General features: G+C 38.3%; 1 protein-coding gene across 5 annotated transcripts in view; it reads left to right on the top strand.

Annotated features, from left to right (window-relative positions):
• Positions 1–26,602, top strand: part of THUMPD2 (THUMP domain containing 2) — an 82,079-nt gene that overhangs the window by 19,809 nt on the left and 35,668 nt on the right. For 3 of the 5 annotated variants that reach the window (XM_069071573.1, XM_069071574.1, XM_069071571.1), the window contains exons 5-8: positions 1,180–1,232; positions 6,335–6,422; positions 8,579–8,650; positions 11,829–11,943. In XM_069071573.1, the coding sequence (XP_068927674.1) occupies positions 1,180–1,232; positions 6,335–6,422; positions 8,579–8,650; positions 11,829–11,943 (328 nt within the window). Of the gene's footprint in view, positions 1–1,179; positions 1,233–6,334; positions 6,423–8,578; positions 8,651–11,828; positions 11,944–24,488; positions 24,549–25,411; positions 25,521–26,602 lie in introns of all 5 variants that reach the window. The other 2 variants (XM_069071569.1, XM_069071570.1) reach the window with 2 other exon arrangements.

Here is a 26,602-nt window from a genome sequence, read left to right as displayed (position 1 = left end):
AATTATTCACTTCAGCTAGGAAATAGAAGCTAAACAGAATATGATAAGAATAGGGAAAGGACAAAGGGAAGCTGACAGGTTGAAAAGAATGTTATACCCATTGGGTTTCAAATAGAGTATTGCTTATCCAGTAGGTGTGGAGAAACCTCATGATGGCCTGGGATTTACACAGAGCAGTGGCAGGCACTGAGGGGCCACTTTAGCCCATAGCCTTGCAGGCCCTCTTATTTAGGACTGTCCATCAAGGTAGATCCCTCCTGAGTCCCTAACACCCCTTATTCATTTACTAAGCATTTATTGAGACTTGGGTTTGCACATAACTTCATGCTAGGTATATAACCTGATCATGTCACTCCTTTACTAAATTACCTTCCGTGGTTCTGCACTGCCTACCAAAGGAATAGAAACTGCTGATCCTGGCATTTAAGACTCTTTCTGCATAATCTGAATTCCAGCCTGCCTTCCCAGCTTTATCTCATGCAATTCACCTTCACATACTCTGTTCCAGCTAGATGAAATGAAGCTCCTTTCCTTTTTCTCACCTTATCTTCTTCTGTCTCTGTACTTTTGCTCATGCTATTTCTCTCCTCCACCCCGCATCTGGAATGGACTTTACTTTCTTCGGTTTCATTTGTCCCTCTCATTAACCAATATAGTTGTTCTCTTACCTATGAAGCCTTCCCTGATCCAGTTTACCGTGTTGGTGTTGTCTCCCTTCCCTGATTTCTCATAGCATTTGCCTCGACCTCCACTTTGCACTTAACTAGGCTACAAGGGAAAAAGAGAGCTTTCTCTGTGTATCCCCCTACTCTATTTGAAAGTGAGCTTCTTAAGAACTAGATCTATGCCATATTTTTCTATATCCTAGGTACCTAGCATTTGGTAAGTGCCTTTTAAATGTTTGTTATATTGAATTGCTCCTACCTACTCTGATATGTGCATTTCTATCAGCATACAATTTTTACCTATAAAATGGATATATAATGTAACTGAAACCTTTGCTTAAGAAAAAAATTGTGAATAAGATATTTCATTATGCTGCATAACCCTGAAGACCTGAGACCTTCCTCTTAAAATATAGGTCTCATGGGCACAAAACTAAGGCATTCAAGTTGCCACCCAAAAACCCTAATAATGGAGTTTTGTTTTTTAGTCTAATTTCTGTGTTTGCTCTTTCAGGTATTTATACATCTAAATGACATTTACTCCGTGGTGGGGATTCCTATCTTCAGGTAGATGCTTATATTTTTGTGCTTCAGGATTTTTGTACGTTAACATTTTAAAAGTCAACAACTCCATGTGTTTGGTTTTTTTGTAGCAAGGAAGACAAATTTGATTAGACAGAATTTACAGCTTGCTATTTCATATTTTGTATATGCCTTTAAAATACTCTGGTAATATATAGTTTTTATTTTATCTGTTATTTTGAAGCATAAAAATTTGAATAACAGAAAGCTATAAATTACATAGATGACATTGACAAATTATAGCTAGAGTCTAAAGTATTTTAAATTATTCATTAATTTAGAAAATTATAGACTCAGGCTAGGTAAGAAATGTGTATGTATATACAGATACCTACAGAGATAGTAAGCTTTATTAAAATTGAACATACAGTGAAGTTCTTGGGGCTCTTAATGCTCATTGCCAAATCTGATGCATTGTAATTCTTTGGAAAGGTCTGTAGAAAATTTTTCCAACTCTTTAGAAAATCTAAATATGATATTTTTCTAGTCATGCAGTAGAATACTGTCATGTTACTATAAATGTAAATGAGGGCAATAATAATTCCTACTACAATTATCTGGAAAATTCTTCAAGTTATTTGTATTATTTGTATTACTTATTGTACTAGACACTACTAGAATAAAGTCAGGCATGAATGTAAGTAGTGGTACCCCATCTCTGCAGCTGCAGAGCCAAAGGCTTTCTTCAAGAGAGTATAACCATTCTGTTGTTGGACAATTGTAGAATTCATCCAGAGAAAGTGGGGCTAGTGTAGAAGAATATTTTTGTCATGCCTCCCACTGTGACTCATTAATTCAGTTTATGGATTAAAATGTTATACAGAATATAAGATATTGTTACAGAAATAATTTAGTAAAAAAATTTATTTCATAGGCACCACATGGAACAATCTCATAACATCAAAGATGCATTTTTAAATTTTGCTTCTTCCTACACTTATCTGTGAGCCTTGGCTGCCAAAAAAAAGTCACTGTAATCTTTAGCTACTATATTAATAGAAATAATGTTTAGAGCCAGAAAGGTGGTCACCTAAGTGTACTTGCCAGGTTGTCATCTGGAGCATTGGGGCACCGCTTTTTAGGATGTTAACAAGATGTGTTTTTTCTAAAGAAGGGTGACCAGAATAATGAGGAGATTTCTAAGCCATGCTATATGCAGATTGATTAAATTAACTGGGGAGAAAACTTGGAAGAAAGTTACCACCATCTTCAGTATATCTAAAGGCTGTCATGTGGGAGGAAGTATTAAATTTATTTTAAATGGCACCAGTGGGAGAAATAAGATCAATGGATAGGCCAGGGGTGGGGAGCCTGCAGCTTTGAGGCCACAAAGAGCCTACTAGAACCTCAGGTGTGACCTTTTGACTGAATCCAAGTTTTATAGAACAAATCCTTTTATTAAGGGGATTTGTTCTGTGAAGTTTGTATTCAGCCAAAGGGCCACAATTGAGGACCTGGAGGGCCACTTGTGGCTTTGAGGCCACAGGTTCCCCACCCCTGGGATAGAAGTTCCCAGGAGACTTAGTCTTTAGGACAATTTCCCAAAATTAGAACTTCTTAAAGATCGAATGAGTACTGAGTTCCTTTTGACCAAATAGGATCAAGTAGAAGCCAAATGACATATGGCTAGGTATGTTATAGAGGGGATTTGTTGTGTTGGACTTAAATGATTTCTAAGATCTCTTCTGTCTCTGAGGTTCTTTTCAACAATTACATGAAATCCAGTATTCTCAAACTCTCATTTCTTTGTTTGGCTTCAGTTTATAGAGCTCATCTATTTTTACTACTGCTCTCTAAATCATTGTTTCTCTCCACAAGGGTTTGTTCATTCAAATGTGTCTTCATCTGATCAGAAAAACTGGGCCACATAGTAGACCTCAGGTCAGAGTAAAGTTTGAGACTTGTGACCTACTTCAGTCTCCTTCCTGGTAGATGAAATCTATCTATAGTATCTACAGCAAATAGTCATGCAGAGTTACAGATATTTTTAATTCAGTATAGATATATTGCTTCATCAGTCCTAATATAGGCCTCATGTTTTCTACCAAATCAAACTTACAGAAAAACTGGTAACAATTTACAGTTATGCTCCAATTGTGTTTTGTCTACCCTGGCTGTAATTTGTTGTGTTAAAACAGAGCAGTTGTGTGTAGAATTAATTTAGTTCGGTTCAGCAAATATTTATTTATCAGCTACTACCACCACCTGTAGTCCATGCAGATGCTAGGCGCATAAATTCTTTTTTTAATTACCTAGTTCTTACCCTCAAGAAATTAGCAATTTCAGTTAGTCCCTATTAATCTTTTAAAAGAGGCAGCTAGATGGCTGTGTCATAAAGTCAGTGTATAGAGTCAGAAAGTCCTGATGTGGCCTCAGACACTAGCTATGAGACCCTGGGCAAGTCACTTAATCTGTGTTTGCCTTGGAGGCAGCTAGGTAGCTCAGTGTATAGTGGAATCAGGAAGGTTTCAAATTCAAATTCTGCTTCAGGCACTCCCTAGCTGTGTGACCTTGGGCAAATCACTTAACTGCTGTTTGCCTAATCTACTGGAGATGGAAGTGGCAAAGTACCCCAGTATCTTTGCCAAGAAATTCCCTCCAATTAAGGAGGGGTGACAAAGAGTTAAACACAACTAAACAATTTTGTCCTAGTATCTGTATTTAAAAGATTGTCTTTTTCTTCTAATAAAGAATTAATGGACATTGTAGTAAACCCTCCTGAAAACAGTCTTGCACGAATTGCTGGAATAGTGAGGATTATATCTTCACATCAAATCAACAAACTTATTGCAAGTGACACAGAAGAGTGAATTAAAACTGACAAGCAGGTACTGTTGGTCTTTCATATTGGAGATACAAAAAGAATAGGTCAGGTTTTGAATCTGATGATCCAGCAACACTGATAACAGTGAGGAGGAGGAGGGAAAATGATGAATTTTCTGGGCAATGAGAACTTGATTTAGGAGATTACTGCATGGCCCTAGGTTCATTAATTTATTTTGCAGAAATCCATGTTATACCTTAAAGCCACACAGCCCTATAGCCTTCATTTGTCTTTCTGATAAAAATATAAACAAGTTGATGCACCTAGCATTTTTTCAAGAAAACAAGTTTCAAAGCAGCTCCTAGAGATCAGTGCTGATTCAGTCAGATGCCCCATTTCATCCATGGGACAGGACAGTGTCATATGTTCACAGTTATTATACCAAGTTATCGAGAAAAAGGTCAAATTGGATGCAATATGTCCTGCATAGGAAGACAGGAAGATATATAATTCTAGAAAGATTTCCTCCAAAAATTTTTAAATTTTAAAAATAGATTTTATTGAAAGAAAAAATAATAATATTTAGATTTGTGCAGGACTTTATAAGGTAATATGTCACATTCAGTATCATGTCTAGCGACATTGCTTCATCACTCTTTTGTAAAGGGTTTTGCAGCTTGGTGGCACTAAAGTAGATGGAGTGCTGGGCTTAGAATCAGGAAGGCCCCAGTTTGAATTCTGCCTCAGACTTCATTTTAAAATGATAATGATAATAATAGCTAACTTTGTGGTTAAGCATTTTATACCTGACAACACTCTAGTGTAGTAACTAAAGTGTTAGTGAAAATCCAGAAAAGGAAATGGTGACTAAAGAGAGCCTGAACAACTTTATCAAGAGTAAGCCAATCAGAAGGCAAGCTTTATTAAATGCCTGCTATGTGACACACACTGTGCTGGGCCCTCAGGATACAAAGACAAAAGTGAAACCATCACTGCTCTCAAGAAGCTTACAGTCCATCCGCAGAACAACGTGAACATATAGAGATAGATACAAAACAAATACAAGGTCATTTTTGAGGTGAAGGCAAAGCTTCCTGAGAGATTGGGAAAGTCTTCATTTAGAAGGTAGCACTTGAACTTTGAAGGAAACTAGGGAGTATAAGCAGCACAGAGGTGAAGAGGGAGAGCATCAGTGATAGGGGGAACAGCCAGTATTAAGGACATGGGGACAAGAGAGAAAATTAAAAGGGTTTGGAACCATAAAAGGAGGCCGGGGGGCCATATCCTAGAGGGTAGGTCTTTTTGTGGAAAAAGTGGACAAATGTGAGAAAGATGATAGTACAGTTGGGAAGATTTAGAATTGGTTAAGTGGCTGAAGCCAAATAGTAATCATAGGATGTTAGCCTAGAGAATAGACTTAGTGGGAGATACAGTAATTGACTTAAAGTATTTACAGGGCTATCCCATAGAAGAAGGTTTAGACTCATTCCCCTTGGTCTTAGAGGGCTGATTGAATTTGCAGAGGCAAAATCAGGCTTGATAGAAGGAAAGACTTCCTGAATAATTAGTGCTGTTCAGAAATACAGGGCACAGTCTCAGGAGTGATGGGAGTCTCCCTTGCTGTGGTATAATAGGAAGAGCTCTATATTTGGAGTCAGAGACCTGGATTCAAATCCTATCTCTTGGGGACACTGTATGCCCTTAGGCAAGACTCTTAACCTCTTTCACTTTCAGTTTCTTTTGAAAAATGAAGGACTTGTATTAGAAGACCTCTTTGAGCTCTAAGTCTGATTCTCTAAGCCTCATTGGAGGTCTTCAATAAAGTCTTTATAAACCACCTTTATGTTATATGAACAGGGGATTTCTGTTCATATGTGTAGGTGCTGCAGTAGATGGTTTCAGATGGCACTTCAGACTTTGATTCTGTGATCCTCAAAACAACCTTAGAAACTTACCTATAAAAATGGCAAGTGAATCCCAGGATTCTGTGGCTGTTAAGTGGCCATTTTCTGGAACAAGAAACCAGGTTTACTGACTCCTAGTTTAGCATTCTTTCCACTCCTCCATATTGCCTACCTAATTCATTTCAGTTGCCTAGAAAACTCACTTATCTAGAATACCTCAAGACCAACTCTGCCAGGTAACGAATGTGTTTATATTATATTATAAAGTTTAAAACAGTGTACTTACTATCTTAAATATTTTATTGCATATCTGTGAATATATGAGAATATATCACTTTTCCTTACTCCCACATTTTCATTAATGTGTGTTAATTTGGCATTCAGTCTTATTGACTCACTATGACCAAAAATTTTTATAGGCTTCCTTTGGCAAGCAGAGCTTACATCAAGGTGGCAGGACTTCGTTCTACTGTAGCTTGGACAATGGCATCTCTTGCTGAAATCAATGTAAGGAAAAATGTCATTGTTGTAAATGGGAATTACATTTGATTTGAAAATTTAAAATTTCAAAGGTGGGTATAAGATACTTAATGGGGATAATTAATGGGGAAATAAAATTCACCACACTGGTCCTCATCTCTGTTTCCTAATTAAAAGCTATTTAGGTGGTAGATTTTAGCAAACATTTAAAATATTCATTCCTCTTACAGGCAAGAGTAAAGATAATTCCAGACTTTGTTATGTCATTTACTATTTCTCAAAAACATGAATATTTAGTATCTGAAATTATATTCTCTTCTTTTACTTTCCTGATATAAAAAGAAATACCCTTCTTTATATTAGCCAACTCTAGATCATTTCCCTCCCTTTCCCATCCTTTCCTCCATCTCTCTTCTCTATTCCTCATGCTACTGAACACTCTCAGAAGAATTTATTCTGTGGTGCTGACTGGGTCCACTACAAGTTTATTGCCTAATCTAATCCCACCTGGGCCTTCATTGCTACATGGTAATCCTTTTACATAGTCTTGATCAATTCACTTAACCTCTGCCTTAGTTTCCTCAAATGTAATAATAGCATTTATATAGTGCCTGCTGTGTGCCAGACATTGTGCTAAGTGCTTTACAAACATTTTTTCATTTAGTCCTCACAACAATCTTGCTAGGTGGGTAATGTTATTCTCCCCATTTACATTTGAGGAAGCTAAAGCAGACAGATGTTAAGTGACTTGCCCAGCATCACACAGGTGGTGAGTGTCTGAGGAGGGATCTGAACTCAGGTCTTCCTGACTCCAGGTCCCGTGTTCTATCACTGCACCACCTAGCTACTGCATAAAACTTTCTACCCTTCTCTTTCTCATATGCATCAGTCTGTCACCATCTGCCTGCTGACTATCTCCTGCTGGACATTCCACAGGCATCTCAAACTCAACATGTCCAAAACAGAGTTCATCATCTTTTCTCCCTTTGTCTTTATTTCCCTATTTTTTTCAGCGGTTCCACATCCTTCCCATATTCTCCACCTCAGTCATCCTTGGTTGTTCTTTCTCCCTTGTGACCCATATCCAATTAGTTACTAAGTCAGTCAGTCATATTGTATTCAGTGCTCTGTATCAGACAGTGTTCTAAGTGCTGGAAATACAAGCAAGGGCAGAAACATTGCCCTACCCTCAAGGGGCTCCTACTTTGATGGAGGAGGCAATATGCAAACAGCTCTATGTAAATGGGAGGCCATCTCAGAGGGGAGCCCTGGAGGTGGCAGGAGGGAGGACACAGAAACTGGGACTAGTGCACACAGAGGAAGCTGAGGAGGCCAGATGACAGAGGACCACCTGCCGGTGCAAAGGCATCTCTCCTATTCTCTCCACTGAGACAGCCACCACACGAGTTCAGACTCTTATCATTTCTTCCTTAGACTACTGTGACAGCCTCCTAATTAGACTGTCTGCCTTTATCCTCTACCCTCTCCCAAACCATCTTCTACACAGCTGCCAGAATCAATAACAGCTAGCATTTATATAGTGTCTTCTATCTGACAGGCACTGTGCCAAGCCCTTTATAATTATTATCTCATTTGATCGTCACTACAACCTTGGAAGGTAGGTGCTGTTATTATCTCCATCTTACAGATGAGGAAACTGAGGCAGGCAGAGGTTAAATGACTTGTCCAGGATCACACCACTAGGAAGTATATGAGGCCAGATTTGAACTCAGGTCTTCCTGACTCCAGGTCTAGTGCTGTATCTGTTGCACTACCTTTCTGCCTTCTAAAAACCCTTTGTAGTCTGGCTCTGGCTCTAGTCTGTTTATGGACTTGTTTCACTTTACTGCACACACCAAGAACCTGAGCTACATTGTAGTCAAAATGGCCTGCTGGCTATTCCATATGCATGTCATTCCATTTTCCCCACTCAATGTTTTTGCATAGGCCGTTCCCTGTGCCTGGAATGCGCCCCCCCTCCCCCACTTCTACTATTGAAATGTCTGGCTCCCTTAAAAGCTTAGTTAAAGTGTCCCTTACCTACTTGAGGCCTTTTCTGATCCTTCTTATTGTTAGTGCTTTTCCCCAAAGTTACTTTCTATTTATCTGCGTATTACCACAAGAGACATAAACATGGGTATTTCTCCACTATTACTGTCACAAATCACTTTTTCTTTCTGTAGGTTGGTACAGTAGTTTTGGATCCAATGTGTGGACTTGGAACAATCCTGTTGGAAGCTGCCAAGGAATGGCCTGTAAGTTCTAAAGCTAAGCAGGATTTTCACTAGAGCTAGAGCCACCTGGGCCACTGAGAAGTTAAATGATTGGCTCATTTAACATCTGACATACAGCCTGTATGTCAGAGGCAGGACTTAAAGCCAAGCCTGACCAACTCTGAGGCCAGCTAGCTCTCTGTCTATTACACCCAGGACATTTGCATGAATACGATTCTAAGCAACCAATCTTCAAATGGTATATTACTCTTTTTTTTAAATTATAGAACTTTAGATTTAGAGTAAGGTCTTTAGAAGTCATTAAGTCCAACACCTTCACTGTACAGTAAGGAAGCTTATCACCAAAAAGGTTCAGTGGCTTTCCCAAGGTGACACGTGTATGCAAGAGTACAAGAATTGAACCCAGGTCTGAACTCACTCCAAATCCATGGCTCTTAGCTATAGCATATTTGTCATTCCTAAGATACCTCCCCTTAAAACTAAAGTGAATATTTTCTTTAATTTAATAAATAATTAGATAAAACTACTGTAGAAAAATAATTACTCGCCATATTATTATAGCCGTGTGTGTGTATATGTGTGTATGTATATATATGTGTGTGTGTATATATATATATGTGTGTGTATATATATATACATACATGTAACTTTATAATTCTTCTTTGGTTGTTTTGTATATGTATAGCTTATCTCTAATTCAGTTATAACTATCTCAGGCAAGTACTGTATTTTACTTGTCTTGTACTTTCATTGGACCTATTATAGTGTAATAGCAGGTAATGAGTTCTTATGGAAGCAACACATAAATTTAATGCATTCCAAAACCAATAAATGATTGGATTATCTGTTTCTTTTACCATTTTAGAAAAATGTACTAATGTTTCAAAAATTAATTTCAGCAAATCTTTGTGAAGCACTTATGTATAAAGTACTATTATTCTAGGTAGTAGGGGTGGATATGTTCCTTACCTCGAGGAGTTTATGGTATTATAGGATAAGATACTTACATAAGTAATGGTGACATTAATATGTTTTTCCTCCCACATGACATTACTTGAAGATAACTGCCATGTTGGTCAATCACTCAGCATTTTTAAATGACCATTACGTGCCAGGAGTTGACAAAGACAGAAAGGAAACAACCCCTGCTATCAACTCACTTACATTCTAGAAGGGAGAGTAATGTACCCCCAAATAACTGTAAGGTACTTTAAAGAGGAGGCACCAACACCTGGGGGATCAGGAAAGGCCTCACAGAGGAGATGGTGTCAGAATTGGGTTTTGAAAGAAGCTAAGTATTCTGAGGTAGAGAGGAGAAGTGTGTGTATTCTAGACAGTCAGTGCAAAGACCACAAGACAAGAGGTAAGTTGTTGTGTAGTTTGGCTAGAATGATGATTGTGAGAGAGGGAGTGATGTCACAAGACTGCAAAGGTAAGTTGGAACCAGGTCATGAAGGAATTTAAATATCTAGTGGTGAAATTCATATTTGGTTTTAAAGGTAATAAAGGAGCCACTGGAGTTTACTGAGCAGACAAGTGATATAGTCATACCTGTGCTTTAAGAGTCTCATTTTGGCAGTTTAGTGGAAGATGGATTGAGTTGTCTTTTCTAGACTAAACACTGGTTGCTTCAACCAGTATAATTATCTCGAAGTTTTTCACCCTCCTGGTTGACCTGTTGTTGACTCTTTCTAGCTTTTCAATGTCCTTCCTAAAATATGGTGCCCAGAACTAAACACAGCACCCCAGAGGAGGTGTGTCCAGATGAGAACACCACAAGTCTATGAACCCATCTTGCCTTTGGCAGAGTAGCTCTCTTAAAGCAGGGTAACATCATATTTGCCTTTTGGCTACCACGTCACACTGCTGACTTATCCTGAGAACCATGGGATTTCAGAGTTTGAGCTGAAAAGGGCATAGGGCCCATTAACCAAGGGTTCTTAACCTCTTTTATGTCATGGACCCCTTTGGCAAAAGTTTGGTGAAACCTATGCACCACCTTTCTCAGAAAGATATTTTTAAATAGTTAAATACATAGGATTACAAAGGAGACCAATTATATTGAAATAGAGATTTTTTTTTAACCTAGTTCACAGACCCCAAATGAAGAATCCCTGATTTAGTCCAACCCCTTTCTTTTCCTGATGAGAACCTGAAGTCCGAGAGAGGGAAAGTGACTTGGCCAGAGTCACCCAGGTAGTAAGTAGGAGTGAAAATAGGAACCCAGGCCCCCTCTGACTTCAGAGTATTTTCTCTACAACACAATATGGCCTCTCCACCAAAACCCTCCAATCTTTTTCAGACAAACTGCTGTTATTTGATTCAGCCTAACATTCTCACTTGTCATATTTTTGAACCCTGACTCTGTAATGCAGTTTGGTATATATCTGTCCCAGCCTTATGTCATGTGCAAATTTGATGAGCATTCTCTCTTTATCTTTGCCCAAATAATTGATAAAAATGCCATATACCCTCCAGACAAACCCCTGTCACTAGAGCAGTCTATTAAAAACCTCCTTTGTTGACTCTGAACTATTTATGACTGTTCTTTGGATTCTGAATCTACTTAATTGTACCAGCCTACTGTCATCTTCTCCACAAGAACAGAATGAGAGATCTCATCTGATAATTTGCTAAGTCTAGGTAGACTGTTATCTACAGCAGTGGTATAAAATTCAAATAGAATCAGGGCCAGTAAGTCCTGCATAAAGATCCCTACAGCTACATATTGACTTATAAAACTACATAATAACATTATCTGTGTTCCATTGTATTATTTTATTCTATTAAATTTTTCCCAATTACATTTTAATCTGGTTTAGACCTTTCTCTTCTTCATAGTGTCAAATGACACCTTTATCCACCATTCTAATAACCCTGTGAAAAAAGGAAAAGAGGTTATTGTGGCATGATCTGTTCTTGAAGGTGGTGTCATGATGCCCTTTGTGACTATGGTTTCATTTTTTAGATATCCTACTTGATCAATGAAGATTTTTATAATACTGTTAACACAGCAGTGTTAACACATCCAAATGAATCTTTTCTTCACATTAACATCAGGTTTTTAAAAAACATACTAAATTTGGCTACACATGTATTTTCCTCTTTGATTGTTTAAGAAAATTAATATAGACTTGCTTAGTTAAGCAAAGTATTTCATAATTTTGTTTATTCTTCAAAAATCTGTTTTTCTTCACAGAATGCCTGTTATTTGGGTGCTGATGTAAGTGACTCACAGTTACTGGGTGCTTGTGATAATCTGAAATCTGCTGGTCTCATAGACACAATAGAATTACTTAAGTTCTCTGTAACAGGTAAGCTATTCAAAATACAAATGTAATCAAAATTAACATACAGCTTAGTACATGTTTAGTATCAGGACATGGTAAAACAAAGTTGATTTTCTATATATAATTAGAAAAGCATATTAAGGAATAAAAATAATTTTATTAGTAGAATTTATACTTAATTCATCTCAGTATTGATTGTAGTTATTAAAAGAAAAGAGATTATAATAGTCTTTAGATGATTTATTTTTGGGAAGTATTATTTGAGTAATCAACAGTTTTTCCTATGCACTTATTTAGAAGAGCAATCTGAGATCCCTTAGATATATCCAACCCTGTTTTAAAATACTTTTAATGGATTTGGAAATTTTCTTATAATCACATATCACTTAGAATGTATTTTAGAAGGAAAACAAAAGACCAATAATTCATTGAATATCTTTCAGTAACTTGAGGACATTTCATGTATTTAATCTTTTTTGCCCTCTCACAATAGTTGTGTGGTAAAAGGAAATCACCAAACCAGTTGCATATTCAGACATATAAATAAAAAAGTGCTTGACAGTGACAGAACTAGAAATGATGTTTCATAGAATTATACTCGTATAAGGGGCCTGTAGAGGTTATTGATTCCAACATCGCACCCTAGCAATGTCCCTGACTGATTTCATATAAGCCTCAGCTATAACACTTTCTTTTTTTCTTTTTGCTTTTTGGAGGGTAATTGGGGTTAAGTGACTTGCCCAAGGTCACATGGCTAGTTTTTGTATTAAATGTCTGAGGCTGGATTTGAACTTAGGTCCTCCTGACTCCAGGGCTGGTACTCTATTCACTACGCCACCTAGCCGCCTCTAGTTATAACACTTTCAATAATGGAGATTTCACTACTTTTTTCACTACCCTTCTCTTTTTATTATTTTAATCAGTGACTTGGATAAAGCTGTAGATGATATGCATGCTTTTTAATTTTATGGATGACACAAAGCAAAGAGGGTTAGCTAATACACTAGATGATGAAATAAGCATCACGAAAGGCTGTATGGCAATGATGAAATTTAATAGGTATAACTGCAAAATTCTTTGTTTGAATTTTTTAAATCAACTCTACATATACAAGATGGGAAGAGAATAGTTTGGTTGGAAAATAATTTATGTGGAAAAAAATAGGGTTTTTAGTGGTCTTCGAGCTCAGTATGAATCATTGTGATATGACAACCAAACAAATGTTAATTTGATAGTCCTAGAGGAATCTGCTGTGGTCAGACTACATTGCAAGTATTATGCCCAGTTCTGGGTACCACATTTCTTTTCGTACCACATTTTTAAAGAAGAAATTGATGAGCTAGACCCCATGGAGAAGCAGATGCATAGAATGCTGAGGGGACTCAGAAATTAGCAGTACAGAGATTTAGTGTAGGGAGCTAGGGATATTAATTTGAGAATCATTTATTAAAAGGGAAGAAAAGATTTTAAAAGGACATGATAGCTGTTTTCAAATACTTGAAGGGTTCTCATGTAAAAAAGTGACTGAACTTGTTCTATTAAACCATAATAAAGTGAATTAGGACCAGTAATTGGACATTTATTGGATATAAATTGGAAAGTAGATTTTGATTCACTCTAAGGGAAATTCTCCTAACAGTAAGAGACAGCTAGATGGTACAGTAGATAGTATGCTGGACCTGGAATCAGGGAGAACTGGTTTCAGGCCCTGCCTCAGATACTTACTAGCATCCGACTGAGGGCAAATCACTTAAACTCAGCCTTAGTTCCTTCATCTGTAAGATAAGGGTAATAGCATCTACTTCCCATGGTTGTTGTAAGGATAAAATGAAATAATATTAAAATGGTTTGCAAACCTCAAAGTGCTGTATAAATACTGACTGTTCTTAGTATCATTATTATTATTTTAAGAGCTGTCAAAAATGAAATGAGGTTCCTTTAATGTGGGGGGCCAAGCCCACCCAGGGACCCATGCACTTCTGTGGCAGAGTCTGAGATAGTGGTAGAGAGGAGTCCTGCTGGCCAGTAGCAGAGCTGAGAAGGAAAAGTTAAGTGAAAAGATAGATAAAAAGATTACTTACCCAGAGGTTGACAATCATAAATGAGACGGGACTCCAGTATGGTAGAAAACTGAGTCAACTTTATTCAGGTAAGAGTCCAGTTTATATAGTGTAAAAGTGCATAGTCATCGTAAGCCACTGTCTTTGGGATTACACCATTGCCCTAGTTCCCATTCACCTCATACGTGACGGCCATGTACTCTATCCTTGTTATCAGGGTACGAGTACAGGTTAGGATGTTCCAAACCTCCCTAAAACTCCCTAGAACAGAATGGAGTTGTCCCAAGGCTTCTAGTTAATACTACGTTGCTGCATTATGCTAGTTTCCCCTGAGAACACTGCAAGCATCCTTGTTCCCAGGCTGGGAGCATGTGCCACACTTCTCACGGGGATGTGAAGCCCATGCCTGTGAGCCTTCCTGGGGGATGGGGAACCGATCTGGGCCTGTTTAGCAGGGTCTTATACTGAGAGGGCTTATTCAGCCATCAGAGTCAGAGCCCCACTGGCCATGGTCCTCAACACTCCAGGATTAGTGAATTTTTCAGAATGGGAGGTCTTTAAGCAAAAAATCTAAACAACCACTTCTCAGGGAACTTTTAGATTATGCTTTGGAGAAGGATCAAATCAAGTGACATGAGGAGCCTTCGGATAGTTCTTTGATCCACAAAACAGTCCTTTCCACTTAGAATACCTCATATTTTTTGTTGTTTTTTTAAGAGCTCCCATCCTCCAGATGGAGCTGCCCAGCACATACCTGGTCACTTGGGACCTCTCTGTGATTTCTGTTCATTGACTTTAGCTTTCCCTTCTCTGAATCGACAAAACAAAGAAGTTCCTAGTGGCACAGTATGTGCAAGAATGAGAATTGCAGTATGTTGGCACAGAAATGCATTCGTATTTGGATGCATTCCTGGTCTCATTAACATAAGTAGATCATCTCTCTCTGCTTGCCCAGATTGCATCCCTGCCGCTTCTCCCCTTTTCAATGCTCTTCTTCATCTCCACCTCTGGCTTTCCTGGCTTCCTTCAAGTCTCAGCCAAAATCCCACATCCTGCCAAAAGCTATTCCCTGTCCCCCGTAATGCTGTCACCTTCCCAGTGAGATTACCTCCAGCTTGTCCTGCGTAGGTCTTGTTTGTACATGTGGTTTGTGTGCTGCCTCCCCTGCTGTGCTGTGAGCTCCTTGAGAGCAGGGACCATCTTTTGGTATTCTTTGTATCCCCGGGGCTTAGCACAGTGCATAACACATAGGAGACAATTAATGCTTGTTGTTTTGACCTATCCATCTTCTTGTAATCTTGCATTGAGGTTCTGTCCATTGCCCTGTGAAGGTTGTCTGCTGGGTTTTTTTTATATTTTCTAGATACTTAAACGATAAAGCAGTCAGACTGTTTATCTTTTATCCCTTCTTCTACTTGAATCTATTCTGTGGCTTTCCATTGCCTTTTGAGGTTAATATCTGGTGTTAATATCTGATCTTCTTTCTCAACCCCCTGCATTTTTTTTCCACACTAATCATACATTTATACTTATATTCAAGGTGTCCCAAAAGACTTAGCACAATTTACTTAAAACTGCACTGAGATTTTTGGGGCGTATATGCATATATATTACATATGTGTTTGTGTGTGTATGTGTAAGCTTTAGACTGCACTAAAACTTTTGGGACACCCTGTATATATAAATGTATTGTTAGCCTGAAGGAAAAAAATCCCAGCAGTTTGAAAGAATAAGCCAAAAATAGTCACCTGACTCAAATAGCATTGGAAAGCCATAGAGTATATATAATTAGAATAGAGGATAAAACAATTCGACTGTTTCAAAATAAATGGCCAGAAAATATAAAAAAGAACCATCAGACAGCCTTCACAGATCACTGGGCAGACTCTTTATGGAAGATTATAAAAAGACAGATAAATCAAATCAACATGTATTAAGTGTCTGCTATATAGGCCAGACTATAGCATATATGGAGATGTATGTATATATACACACAGAGATATGTGTATGTTAGACATCTACAGATGTAAATACAATATGTGTATATTTCCATATGTAAGAAGAACCTTGTAAGTCTGTGATGTTTCTTGTTCAAAAACCTGAACGAAATTGTCATATCAGAAAACTCATTACCAGCTAGTGATTCAATTCAGCAAAATATCTTTCATTGGCATTATCTATTTTTTCATTTAAAATAGTATATCTGTATTTTTATTACTACCAAAATGTATATTAATTGATCTTTTCCTGTTCTAAATCACAAGCATTGCTGCCTAGAGTAGAGAGACTTGTCAGTATTTGATTATATAAAACTCAAACCTAAAAGTCCAGCTAAATCCATCCTACATCTCTGGGAAAACTGTTTAGTTTCTTGAAAGTACAAAAAAAAACAATCATTTTGGCTACTCTGGGAAGCTACTAAAGATAATTTCATGAGAGCTCCTCCCACAACATAAGAAATATAACTCATATTAACACTAGTAGAAAAAAATAAAAGCTACAAAAACAATTCTCAAAAAAGTCAACTACAGCAAAAATTAATGTTTCCCCTTTGTTTTTTAATCCCTGGCACAGAGCAAGAGCTTGTCACTAGAGTGTTCAGGGTCCTTGCCCACTTCTGCCCAAATAAGCCAGCATAGACTACAGACAGATGGGAGATGCCCATACATCATCAGTAGATGATAGACATGTGTCTCACAGTTCTGCAGATGACATGCACTTATATATTCTCTCCTCCTGAGCTACACAAACCAGAGAGAGAATAGCAAAAGAGAAGTATTTCTCACAGAGTAGTTGGTAGGATCAGGTTGGGCACTGAGGCGTGAGAAGGTACATATTAAAGCTTTACAAAGCAGCTTAAATTCTTGCCGAGGAAAAAAATGTGTTCTTGCTAGCTAGCACAGCCATTTACAAATGTAGACCAAAGAAAACTGTACCTTTTTAGTCAATAAGCATTTGTTAAGGGCCTGCTCCTTATAGGGCCTTATTAGAGAGGATAAAGAAAAGGAATGACTTCCTTGAACTATTGAGATCCTCTGAATTTTGTTTTTGTTATCTTCTTGGGAGGTATTGAAGGAGACATTTGTGTCAAAGAGGCATCATACAGAAAGAAAAAGAAAAATAACAAATACAGGACAAAATGAGAGTCAGTTATGTTCTCCCAAAACTTCACTTTAAACCTGCTTGATAAGTCCTAATAGAGTGGTTGAAGGAGCTAGATCTACCTTCAAGTTTGTATCGTTATCACAGATGATTTGATACACTACTTTTTTTTTTAAGAAAATATGAGATGAACTGAAGAAAGTTTAAATCTATATCTAATATATGTACACAAAATTTGGCATTTGAAATTGACAGCTGGATTATTAATTAATTACTTATTGAAAGATTAGATTGGCTTTTTCCCCCCAAGATACAACAAGTTTCTAAAATTTATAGTTTTTTCCTATCACTGAGTTATCCTTTCATCATGAAAAAGAGAAGAAGGCTTTTACTGATATATTTCTTGATTTTTAACAGAATGAAGATTTAAATGTCTATAGATTCTAAGCCTTAGATGTCCCTCAGTGAAATTAGAGTGATTAGGGCTACCTGTATTTTGAGTTAAATAAGTAAATAGGTGTCAAGATGGTGGAGTAGAAGCAGGACCTCCCCGCTGCTCTGGCTTCCACCTTCCCCAATCCATGTAAAAAGGGGACTCTGAAAAAACTTTGGAGCTGCAGAACCCACAAAATGACACAGAGAAGCTAACCTCCCACTGAAGACAGCCCCGCAGGCCTGCAGGAATTGGCCAGCGCAGTGCTCTGGGAGCCGAGCTCAGTGCTCTGGGAGCCGAGCTCAGTGCTCTGGGAGCCGAGCTCAGTGCTCTGGGAGCCGAGCTCAGTGCTCTGGGAGCCGAGCTCAGTGCTCTGGGAGCCGAGCTCAGTGCTCTGGGAGCCGAGCCCAGCCCCACACCTAGGCTTTAGCCCCAGGCCGGGCCTGACCAGCTGGCCTGAGGAACTCCAGATCAGCAGCAGCTGTGGCCTTTTCTAGATTTATCAACACATAGATGCTAAGGACAAAGTGAGGGGTCAGTGCAGTCTGGACTTTGGGACCCAGTAAGTGGGAGTGTGTGGCTTTTGCCTCCAGGGCAAGAAGCCACTGAGATGCAGGCAAAGCCAGCCAGCGCCACATGGCAGCTTTAGCTCCTGACCTGCAGAGTATAGGGGGACCAAGCACCAGTCTGAAGGGTAATCACTCTTGCTTTAACCTGCTTGGATCTGGATTGCAGTCTAGGGTGGAGGCCCCAGGGTATGTGTCCAGCTTGCCAGAGCATGTGGAGGCCTCAGAGAGGGCACCCATCTAATACCTCTGGCAGCTGAGAAAACCCCAGCATTTGGGACAAAAGCTCCCCTGTCTGGTGGCAGAGTCCTACTGTGGCAAAAAGCCCAGGGGTCAAGTGACTGAGGGGTGACATGACCCGGCAAAGGAAACAGAACAGACAGAAGATTCCAACATTACACTCCTATTTTGGGGACAAAAAGGAGCAAAGCATGGAACAGGAGGAAGACAGTGAAGTCAGAACTCCTGCACCAAAAGCTTCAAAGGAAAATACGAGCTGGTTACAGGCCATAGAGGACCTTAAGAAGCAGATAAGAGAAGTGGAGGAAAAATTGGGAAGAAAAATGAGAACAATGCAAGAAAATTATGAAATGACAGTTAACAGCCTGACTGAAGAAAATACCAACTACCACCTTAAAAAATAGACTAACTCAAATGGCAAAAGAGGCTCAAAAAGGCAATGAGGAGAAGAATGCCTTAAAAAGCCGAATTTGCCAAATAGAAAAAAGAATCTCAAAAGCTCACTGAGGAGAATAATTGCTTCAGAATTAGATTGGAGCAAATGGAAGCTAATGGCTTTATGAGAAATAAAGATGCTGTTAAACAGATCCAAACAAATGAAAGAATAGAAGGCAATGTGAAATATCAAATTGGAAAAACCACTGACCTGGAAAATAGATCCAGGATAGATCATTTAAAAATTATTGGACTACCTGAAAGCCATGATCAAAGTAAGAACCTAGAAATCATCCTCCAGGAAGTTGTCAAAGAAAACTGCCCTGATGTTTTAGAACCAGAGGGCAAAACAGAGGTTGAAAAAATCCACCGATCAGCTCCTGAAAATGATCCCAAAAAGAAAACTCCTAGGAATATTATAGCCAGGTTCTGGAATTCCCAGATTAAAGAGAAAATATTACAAGCAGCCAGGAAGAAACAATTTGAATATTGTGGAAACACAATCAGGATAACCCAGGATCTGGCAGCTTCTACACTGAGGGATCGAAGCATTTGGAATATGATATTCCAGACGTCAAAGGAGCTGGGATTAAAACCAAGAGTCACCTACCCAGCAAAACTGAGTATCATGTTTCAGGGGAAAATATGGTCATTCAATGGAATAGAGGACTTTCAAGCATTCTTGCTGAAAAAACCAGAGTTGAATAGAAAATCTGACATTCAGATACAAGAAGCAAGAGAAGCATGAGAAGGTAAACACGGAAAAGAAATCATAAGGAACTTATCAAAGTTGAACTATTAACATTCCTACATGGAAAAACAATAATTGTAACTTATGACTCAGTAGTTGAAGGGAATAGAAATATATATGTCTATATGTGAGGGTATATGGGCATATGAATACATATGTGAATGTATGTATATATGTTTACAGGTATACATAGATAGAGGGCACAGGACCAATTTAATAAGAAGGGATGATACTTAAAAGGTGAAATTAAGAGGTGAGAGAGGAATATAATGAGAGGAGATAGGGAGAGACAGATTGGGGTAAACTATCTCATGTAGAAGAGGCAATGGGAAATGGTTACAATAGAGGGGATGAATAAAAAGGCAAAAGAGAATGGGTCATTATTCCCATTGAATTTGGCTTGAGGAGGGAATGAAATACACACTAAATAGGGTATCTCACCCTATAGGAGAGTAGGGGGGGAAGGGGATGAGAGGGGCGGTGATAGAAGGGAGGGTAGGCTGGCGGAGGGAAGTTGGAAGCACTCACTTTTGAAAAGGGACGGGATCAAAGTAGAGAATAGAACAAGTGGGAGGTGGGATCGGAGGGAAGGAATTATAGTCAGTCTTTTACAATACATCTACTATGTTATTGTTTTGCATTAGCCACACATGTACAACCTATACTGAACTGCTTATCTTCCCAGTAAGGGTGGGTGACAAGGGAGGAAGGGAATGAATCTGGAATTCAAAGTTTTAAAATCAAATACTCAAATATATATATACTATTACTAATACTATTTTACATGTAATTGATAAATAAGATATACAGGCACTGGGACATAGAGATCCACTGGAAAAGTCGAAAGGGGTATGGGAGAAAATATGGGAGAGAGCAGATTGGAGGTGGGGATATCCTGTGGGACTGCTATTTTGGAGCGGTGGGTAGAGGAAAAATGGGGAGAAAATTTGTAACTCAAAATCTGGCGAAAATGAATGATGTAAATCAGAAATTAATAAAGCATTTGAAAAAAATAAGTAAATAGGAAAGACAAAGGCTTTTGCTGACTTGGATTGGCTTCAAGTGAAACCTCTGTCTAGGGAAGATCTTTTGGGAAGGGATAAAACCCAAATGCCTGAGGCTTCCTGCCATGTGGAAGGAGTCCTGGATGGAGGCAGCCATGTAAAATGAGGTTTGAGTCCTGGTTCTCCCCTTCAAAAAGTAGAGTAAGACCACATTATGGAGAGCTTTACTAAGGAATTAGTATATTGGGGATTTTTAGAGCTAGAAGGGGCATTAGAGGTAGATTTTACAGATGGAGGGACTATTGGTCCAGAGACCTAAAACTGCTTGTTCAAATTTATCCCTAATGTCTCTCTTCCAGCTCTAAAAATCCCAAGAGTGCAAATTCCTTAGTAAATGTCTCCGTAATGTCACCTTTGCCTGCCTTTCCAGTACTATCTCACAATACTTCTTCTCACATAATCTATATTGCAACCTACCTGAGTATACCTAGCTTATTCATTAACTAGAGATGTAGGTAACACTAATCTAATTTTACTGGGGATACCTAAGGTTTAGGATCTATAAACTATTAAATTTATTTTTAAAAATCAAGTGATTCCTCTTCCTTCCACAACTGTAGGATATTTCAGTGATACAAAAAAATTGATTTTGCAAACATTGTGTATTGGGGGGGGGGGGAAGCAGGTGTCATCTTTTAAACACCGACTCAGTATTCAGATTCAGTTTCAGATACCAAATGGCTGTTGTCCCCCAGCTACATTCCAGAAAAGCAGCTAGGTGGCACAGTGAATATAGCAATGAACTTGGCGCTAGGCAGAGCTGAGTTCTAATCTTGCCTCCAGCACTAACTGCATGACCCTGAACAAATCACTGAAACTACAGCAGCCTCAGTTTCCTTATCTCTAAGGATAATAATAGCATCTATTTTGTAGGATTGTTGTAAAAATCAAATGAACTAACCTATGTAAAGAGATTTACAAACCTTAAAGTGCTATGTAAATGCTATTATTAATTCTAAATATCAGACCTTCATTTTTTCTGTTACACCTTAACTGCTTTGTCCTATTCTCTCCTTTCCTTCTCTCAAATCCCATCTTTGCTTGAAATTTTACCTGTCATCCTTTATGGCCCAGCTCAGTTGTTACTGACATCTTCTTTCTCTTTTTTCTTTACCAGCTCATGGAGCTGGGTTAATTAATGGGTTTCTTCCCCAAGGGTCTGTCCTTGGCTGTCTTATCTCTTCTGTCATTATACTCTCTAATTTGCCAGTTTATTCCCACCACTTAAATTACTGCTTCTAGGCAGATGGCTTCCAAAACTCAATCCTTAACCCTGACCTCTTAGACATTCCAGACTTGCATCTCTGGCAGTTCACTCCACTCATGTGGGCATTCCTCTGGCACATCAAAATCGAGGAATCTCAGATGAAACTCATTATCTTTCCTGCTAAACCTGCTCTTCCTACTGATTTTACCATTTCTGTCTGTTGTACCACAATTCACTCAGTCTCCTGTTTTATCCTTAGTTTATCTTTGATTATTTCATTTTTCTTACCTCTTGTTGGCACCAGAAGGCAAACTAGGAATAATCAGTGATTCAGTCAACAAACATCTGTTAAGTGCCTAATATGTGCCTAGGCATGTGTTAGGTGCTGGTGATATAAGTATAGAGAATGAAACAATTGTTACTCCGAAGGAGATTGCATTCTAATGGGGAAGATAATAAGCACATATATAAATATATACAACATATAGTTGTTTTTTGCTGTCAAAAAGAATTGCAAACTGAGGGGGTATTCTTCAAATGGGAAATAGTTAAACAAGTTATGGTATATGAAATTAATGGTATTATATAAGAAATGATGAAGGGGTAGTTTTAGAGAAACCTTTGAAGAATTGTATCAACTGAGGCTGAGTATACAAGACCAGGAGAACAGTTTATACAATAACAACATTATAAAGACAAACAACTTTGAAAGAGTTCAGCACTAATCAGCTCAGAGACCAAGCACTGTTTCAGAGAATTTATAATAAAACATGCTAATCCCCCTTTTTTCCATTTGCCAGCTGGCTAAGTAAAATGGATCGGATTGGTGAGAGACTTGAGAAAGAGAAACCAATTAGAAAGCCATTGCAATGGCAGTGACTGGAAGTTGCAGTAAGGCAAAATTCAAGCACATTATAAGGGATAAGACATTTCCTAACACTTACATGTAAGGAAAAGTCTTGGGAGGTAATTGCATCACTGCCCCCCCCCCTTAGTAGAGATCTTCCAGAGATGACCTCTAACATCCCCTCAGTTCTGAGATTCTGTCATTCTGATATTGCCATGAAACCTCACCTGATCTCCCTCCCCCATCCAGTTCTTTTTTCTTCATCTGAACTGTAGGAGAATGTTCTACCTCTCTTTGTCCTTTAGGTTCTGTTTATGTAAGAATACTTCTGTTTGTATGTGTCTTATTTTCCAAATTAGGTAGTAAGCCTTTGAAGACTCATAAGCCCTTTCCCTCTGTTCTTCATCACATGGTTCACATAACAGTGCTTCATATATGTTGAATTTTGAATGTTGAATGAATAAAGCTGAATCTGAAATTCATCAGAAGCCTTAATCTGAAGGTCCCAGAAGTTAGCTATTCTCCTTATTTTTTCCTTCAAGAGAGGGAGAAGAATGAAGTGCCTCCCCCAACACCCCATGTGTCATGGTTCTGAAATGTGAATATTTTTCCTGTCTTTGAATCATCCTGCAGTCATGAAAAGGAGAGGACATTTTTTACTCATTTGTTTGACATTTCACAGTTTATAGATCCCGTTGCATCCCAGAAATTTAATGCACTCAGCTTATGCTTCTTACTTATCTACTAGTTTATATATTGGGCTCTGTGTTTCTGTTTAAAGATTGTATCTCCTTAGTTACAAGCAAACTTTGTATTATCCAGCAAGGTGATTTATGACCCCACAATCAAAGCACTTTTTGTTTTGAGATATTTCTTTATGCTCTGCACTTTATGGGTTCAGGTACTCAGAGACTTAAGCAGTTGTTGAATAAAGTAACAACCTTATTCGGTTCTACTAAGATAAACATTGATGGACTTACCAGAGCACCAATCACTAAACCCATTATTTTACTCAGATTTTGGACTTGGATATCTGGAATTTTAAGTAGGACTTAAAAACAGGTTTAAATTCTCCTTTCTTAGTTTGTTGAGTTGAATAGAATGAGATTGAAGAGTCACCAGATTCTGTTTAGAGACAAGTTATACTCATCTGGGATGGTGAGCTCAAGGTTGGGCCATTATAGTACAGGAAAGAGTAAAAGAGCAATACAGTAAAAACCGCTAGTGTTCATGCTTAGTGACAGTGTGTAGCATAATGTAGCATGTCTTAGAATTCTTTCTCTAAGGACCCTTTCACCTTGCTGAACCAAAATCACAAAATGGAATTGGAAAGAATTTCAAAGGCCATCTAGTCCAATCTGAATTTGACCAAGAATCCCCGCAGTAGCACTCACAAATGTGCCCATCCAGCCTTTGTTTGAAGGGCCCTAGTAAGGAGGAACTCATATATCTCCCAAGACATTTCATCCATTTTTAAATTATTCTAATTGCTAGAAAGTTTTTTTTTTCTTATATCAAGCTGAAATCTGCCCCTCTGAAACTTCTACCCATTGACTCTTAGTTCTAGCCTCTAGGACCACACAGAACCAATGTAATCCCTCCTCCACCTGAAAACCCTTCAGATATTTCACTGATCAATCAGTCAGAAAGCAGCTATTAAATGCTACAATATGTCAAGTACTGTGCTAGACTTTGGGGATAAAAAGTCAAACACTAACCATTCCTTTAGTGAGATATGCTATAAAATTTTGCCAGTAATCAAAATCAGGCTTGGTGGCCTATATTTTGAAATTGAAATGGAAATATTTGGGGTTTTTTCTAGTTTTTATGCCCTACTGTTTTTATGTCCTACTTAAAATTCTAGGTGACCAAGTCAGAAATCTGAGTAAATGGAAAAATAATGGGTTTAGTGATTGGTGCTCAGGTAAGTCCATGAATGTCACAAAATTTTTGTTTTTTATATTCTGTCAGAGATCACTGGTTATAGCTCAACAATCATAATTTTATTTATCACTTCTTTAAGTGGTCTTGGTCATTGAATCCTTCCTATGCAGCAAGGGCTATGTTGGATATCACCTTCCCCATTAATCATATTTGTCCTGTCCTTTCTAGGCCAATGTGTATTCTCTTAGGCAGAGAAAACAAAAGCAAAATCATAATTGAGCAGCATCTTCTTGCTCATTCATCCACTTTCATCATTTTATCTTCCCCACGCAACAGTCCTATCCTTTCTTTGATTCTCTATTCTTTCCATAATATAGCTTAAAAACAAAACAAAAAGAAACAAAAAACCTTTTTAGTGCCCTTAGCTTTACCCCTCAGTCTTAATTCATCCTAAACTTTGGCACTTCTGACATTATATTTTTAGATTTTGTTATCTTACTTGGTTGGTGCCTTTTGTTTTTATATTATGTTATATTACTGCCTGGCAGTAAATGCAGTGTTCTAGTCCCATGGAGAGAAGGGAGATAGATGCAAGAGTATGCCTTTCCTCTCGCTCTTCTCACATATTCCAACATGACATAGTCTCCCTGCTTCACCCAAGATTCATATAATTTCTACCAGAAACTATACAAGTATCATATAAAATCATATGCAAAAATAATCTTTCTTTGATGATTCTGGAGTCATTTAAGAATCTTTCCCTTATACAAAGTCACGAACACCAATTTTCATTGTATAGGGTTCAGGAGGGGAAAAAAGTCCCTTCTTTGAATTTTATTTTTGTTTGGATTCTAAGTAAATAGTGATGTCTTATAAATTAATTCTTTTGATTTCTACTTGCAGAATTGCCATTACTTTCTGAAAGTGTTGATGTTATTATTTCTGATGTTCCATTTGGAAAAAAATTTAAATTAGAAAAAGACATAAAAAGCATTCTTTATGAAATGGAAAGGCAAGTATGATGTATTTTCAGTATTTGTGTTAAGTTTGGAGGCACTATTTAGACTTTATGGTCATTTTATTATGTATCACTTCACAAGATTTAGCAGAATGATTTCTCATTCTATAGTCTCCTTATTTGTTCTGGGTTGAGTTTGACGCTGCCATAGCCATTTTCTAAAATTTCCAAGTTAAATATGACCTAACTAAAGCTAATGGCTCAGCGGATAGAGCGCTGAGCCTGGAGTCAGGAAGATCTGAGTTCAAATCCAGCCTCAGACACTTAGTAACTGTGTGACTTGAGCAAGTCACTTAATCTCTGTTTGCCTTCATCCAGTGGAGAAGGAAAAGAAAACCCTGTGGATAGTAATGTCTGGGGTTCACATAGAGTCAGACAAGACTGAACAACTAAACAACAAATGTGCTGGGCACTGTGCTAGAATATAAATACAGTGAATGAAACAGTTCTTGCTGACAAGGAACTTACATTCTAAGGAGGCAGATTAAAATTTATGTATATACTGAATAAATATAAAGAAAAAAACACAAAGTAGTTAGATACAAGGTAGACTGACGGGTACACTAGCAGCCTGGGGGCAGAGAAGAGGGCATCAGGAACGGTTTCACATAGAAGATGGTCCTTGAGAGGTATCTTTGAAGAGATTCTCTGACGCAGTGTTGTGGAGGAGCATTGTTCAGGCATGGGGGGCTGCCAGCACAAAGACCTAGAGACAGGAGCTGGGAAAATTAGAGAAAAGGCCAGGGTCATGTCTAGGGAAGCCAGGTTGCAAAGGGCTTACCCAGTGAAATAACTAACAGCCCACCAGTGCAATTTATACTTGATGCTCCGGGGAATGGGTAGCCTCTGGAGTCACAGGGTAAGCTCTGCTCTGAAGGAAAATTGCTCTGGCCACATTGTGGAGGTTGGACTAGAGTGGTGAGAAAATTGAGTCAGGGAAACCAATTAGGAGGCTATTGCAGTAATCTAGGCAAAGTGAAAAGGGCTCGAACTTTCTCTCTGTGAACAGAGAAAGGGGGTCAGAAGCAAAAAGATATTCGAGGTAGAAACAAAGATTTGCCAATCGATTGGATATG

The sequence above is a fragment of the Petaurus breviceps genome, unplaced genomic scaffold, assembly GCF_028583685.1.
Source record: "Petaurus breviceps papuanus isolate PSGF00001 unplaced genomic scaffold, PetGlider_PUasm1.0 90842, whole genome shotgun sequence".
NCBI classification, from domain to species: domain Eukaryota; kingdom Metazoa; phylum Chordata; class Mammalia; order Diprotodontia; family Petauridae; genus Petaurus; species Petaurus breviceps.
This window is presented reverse-complemented; position numbering and strand designations above follow the sequence as displayed.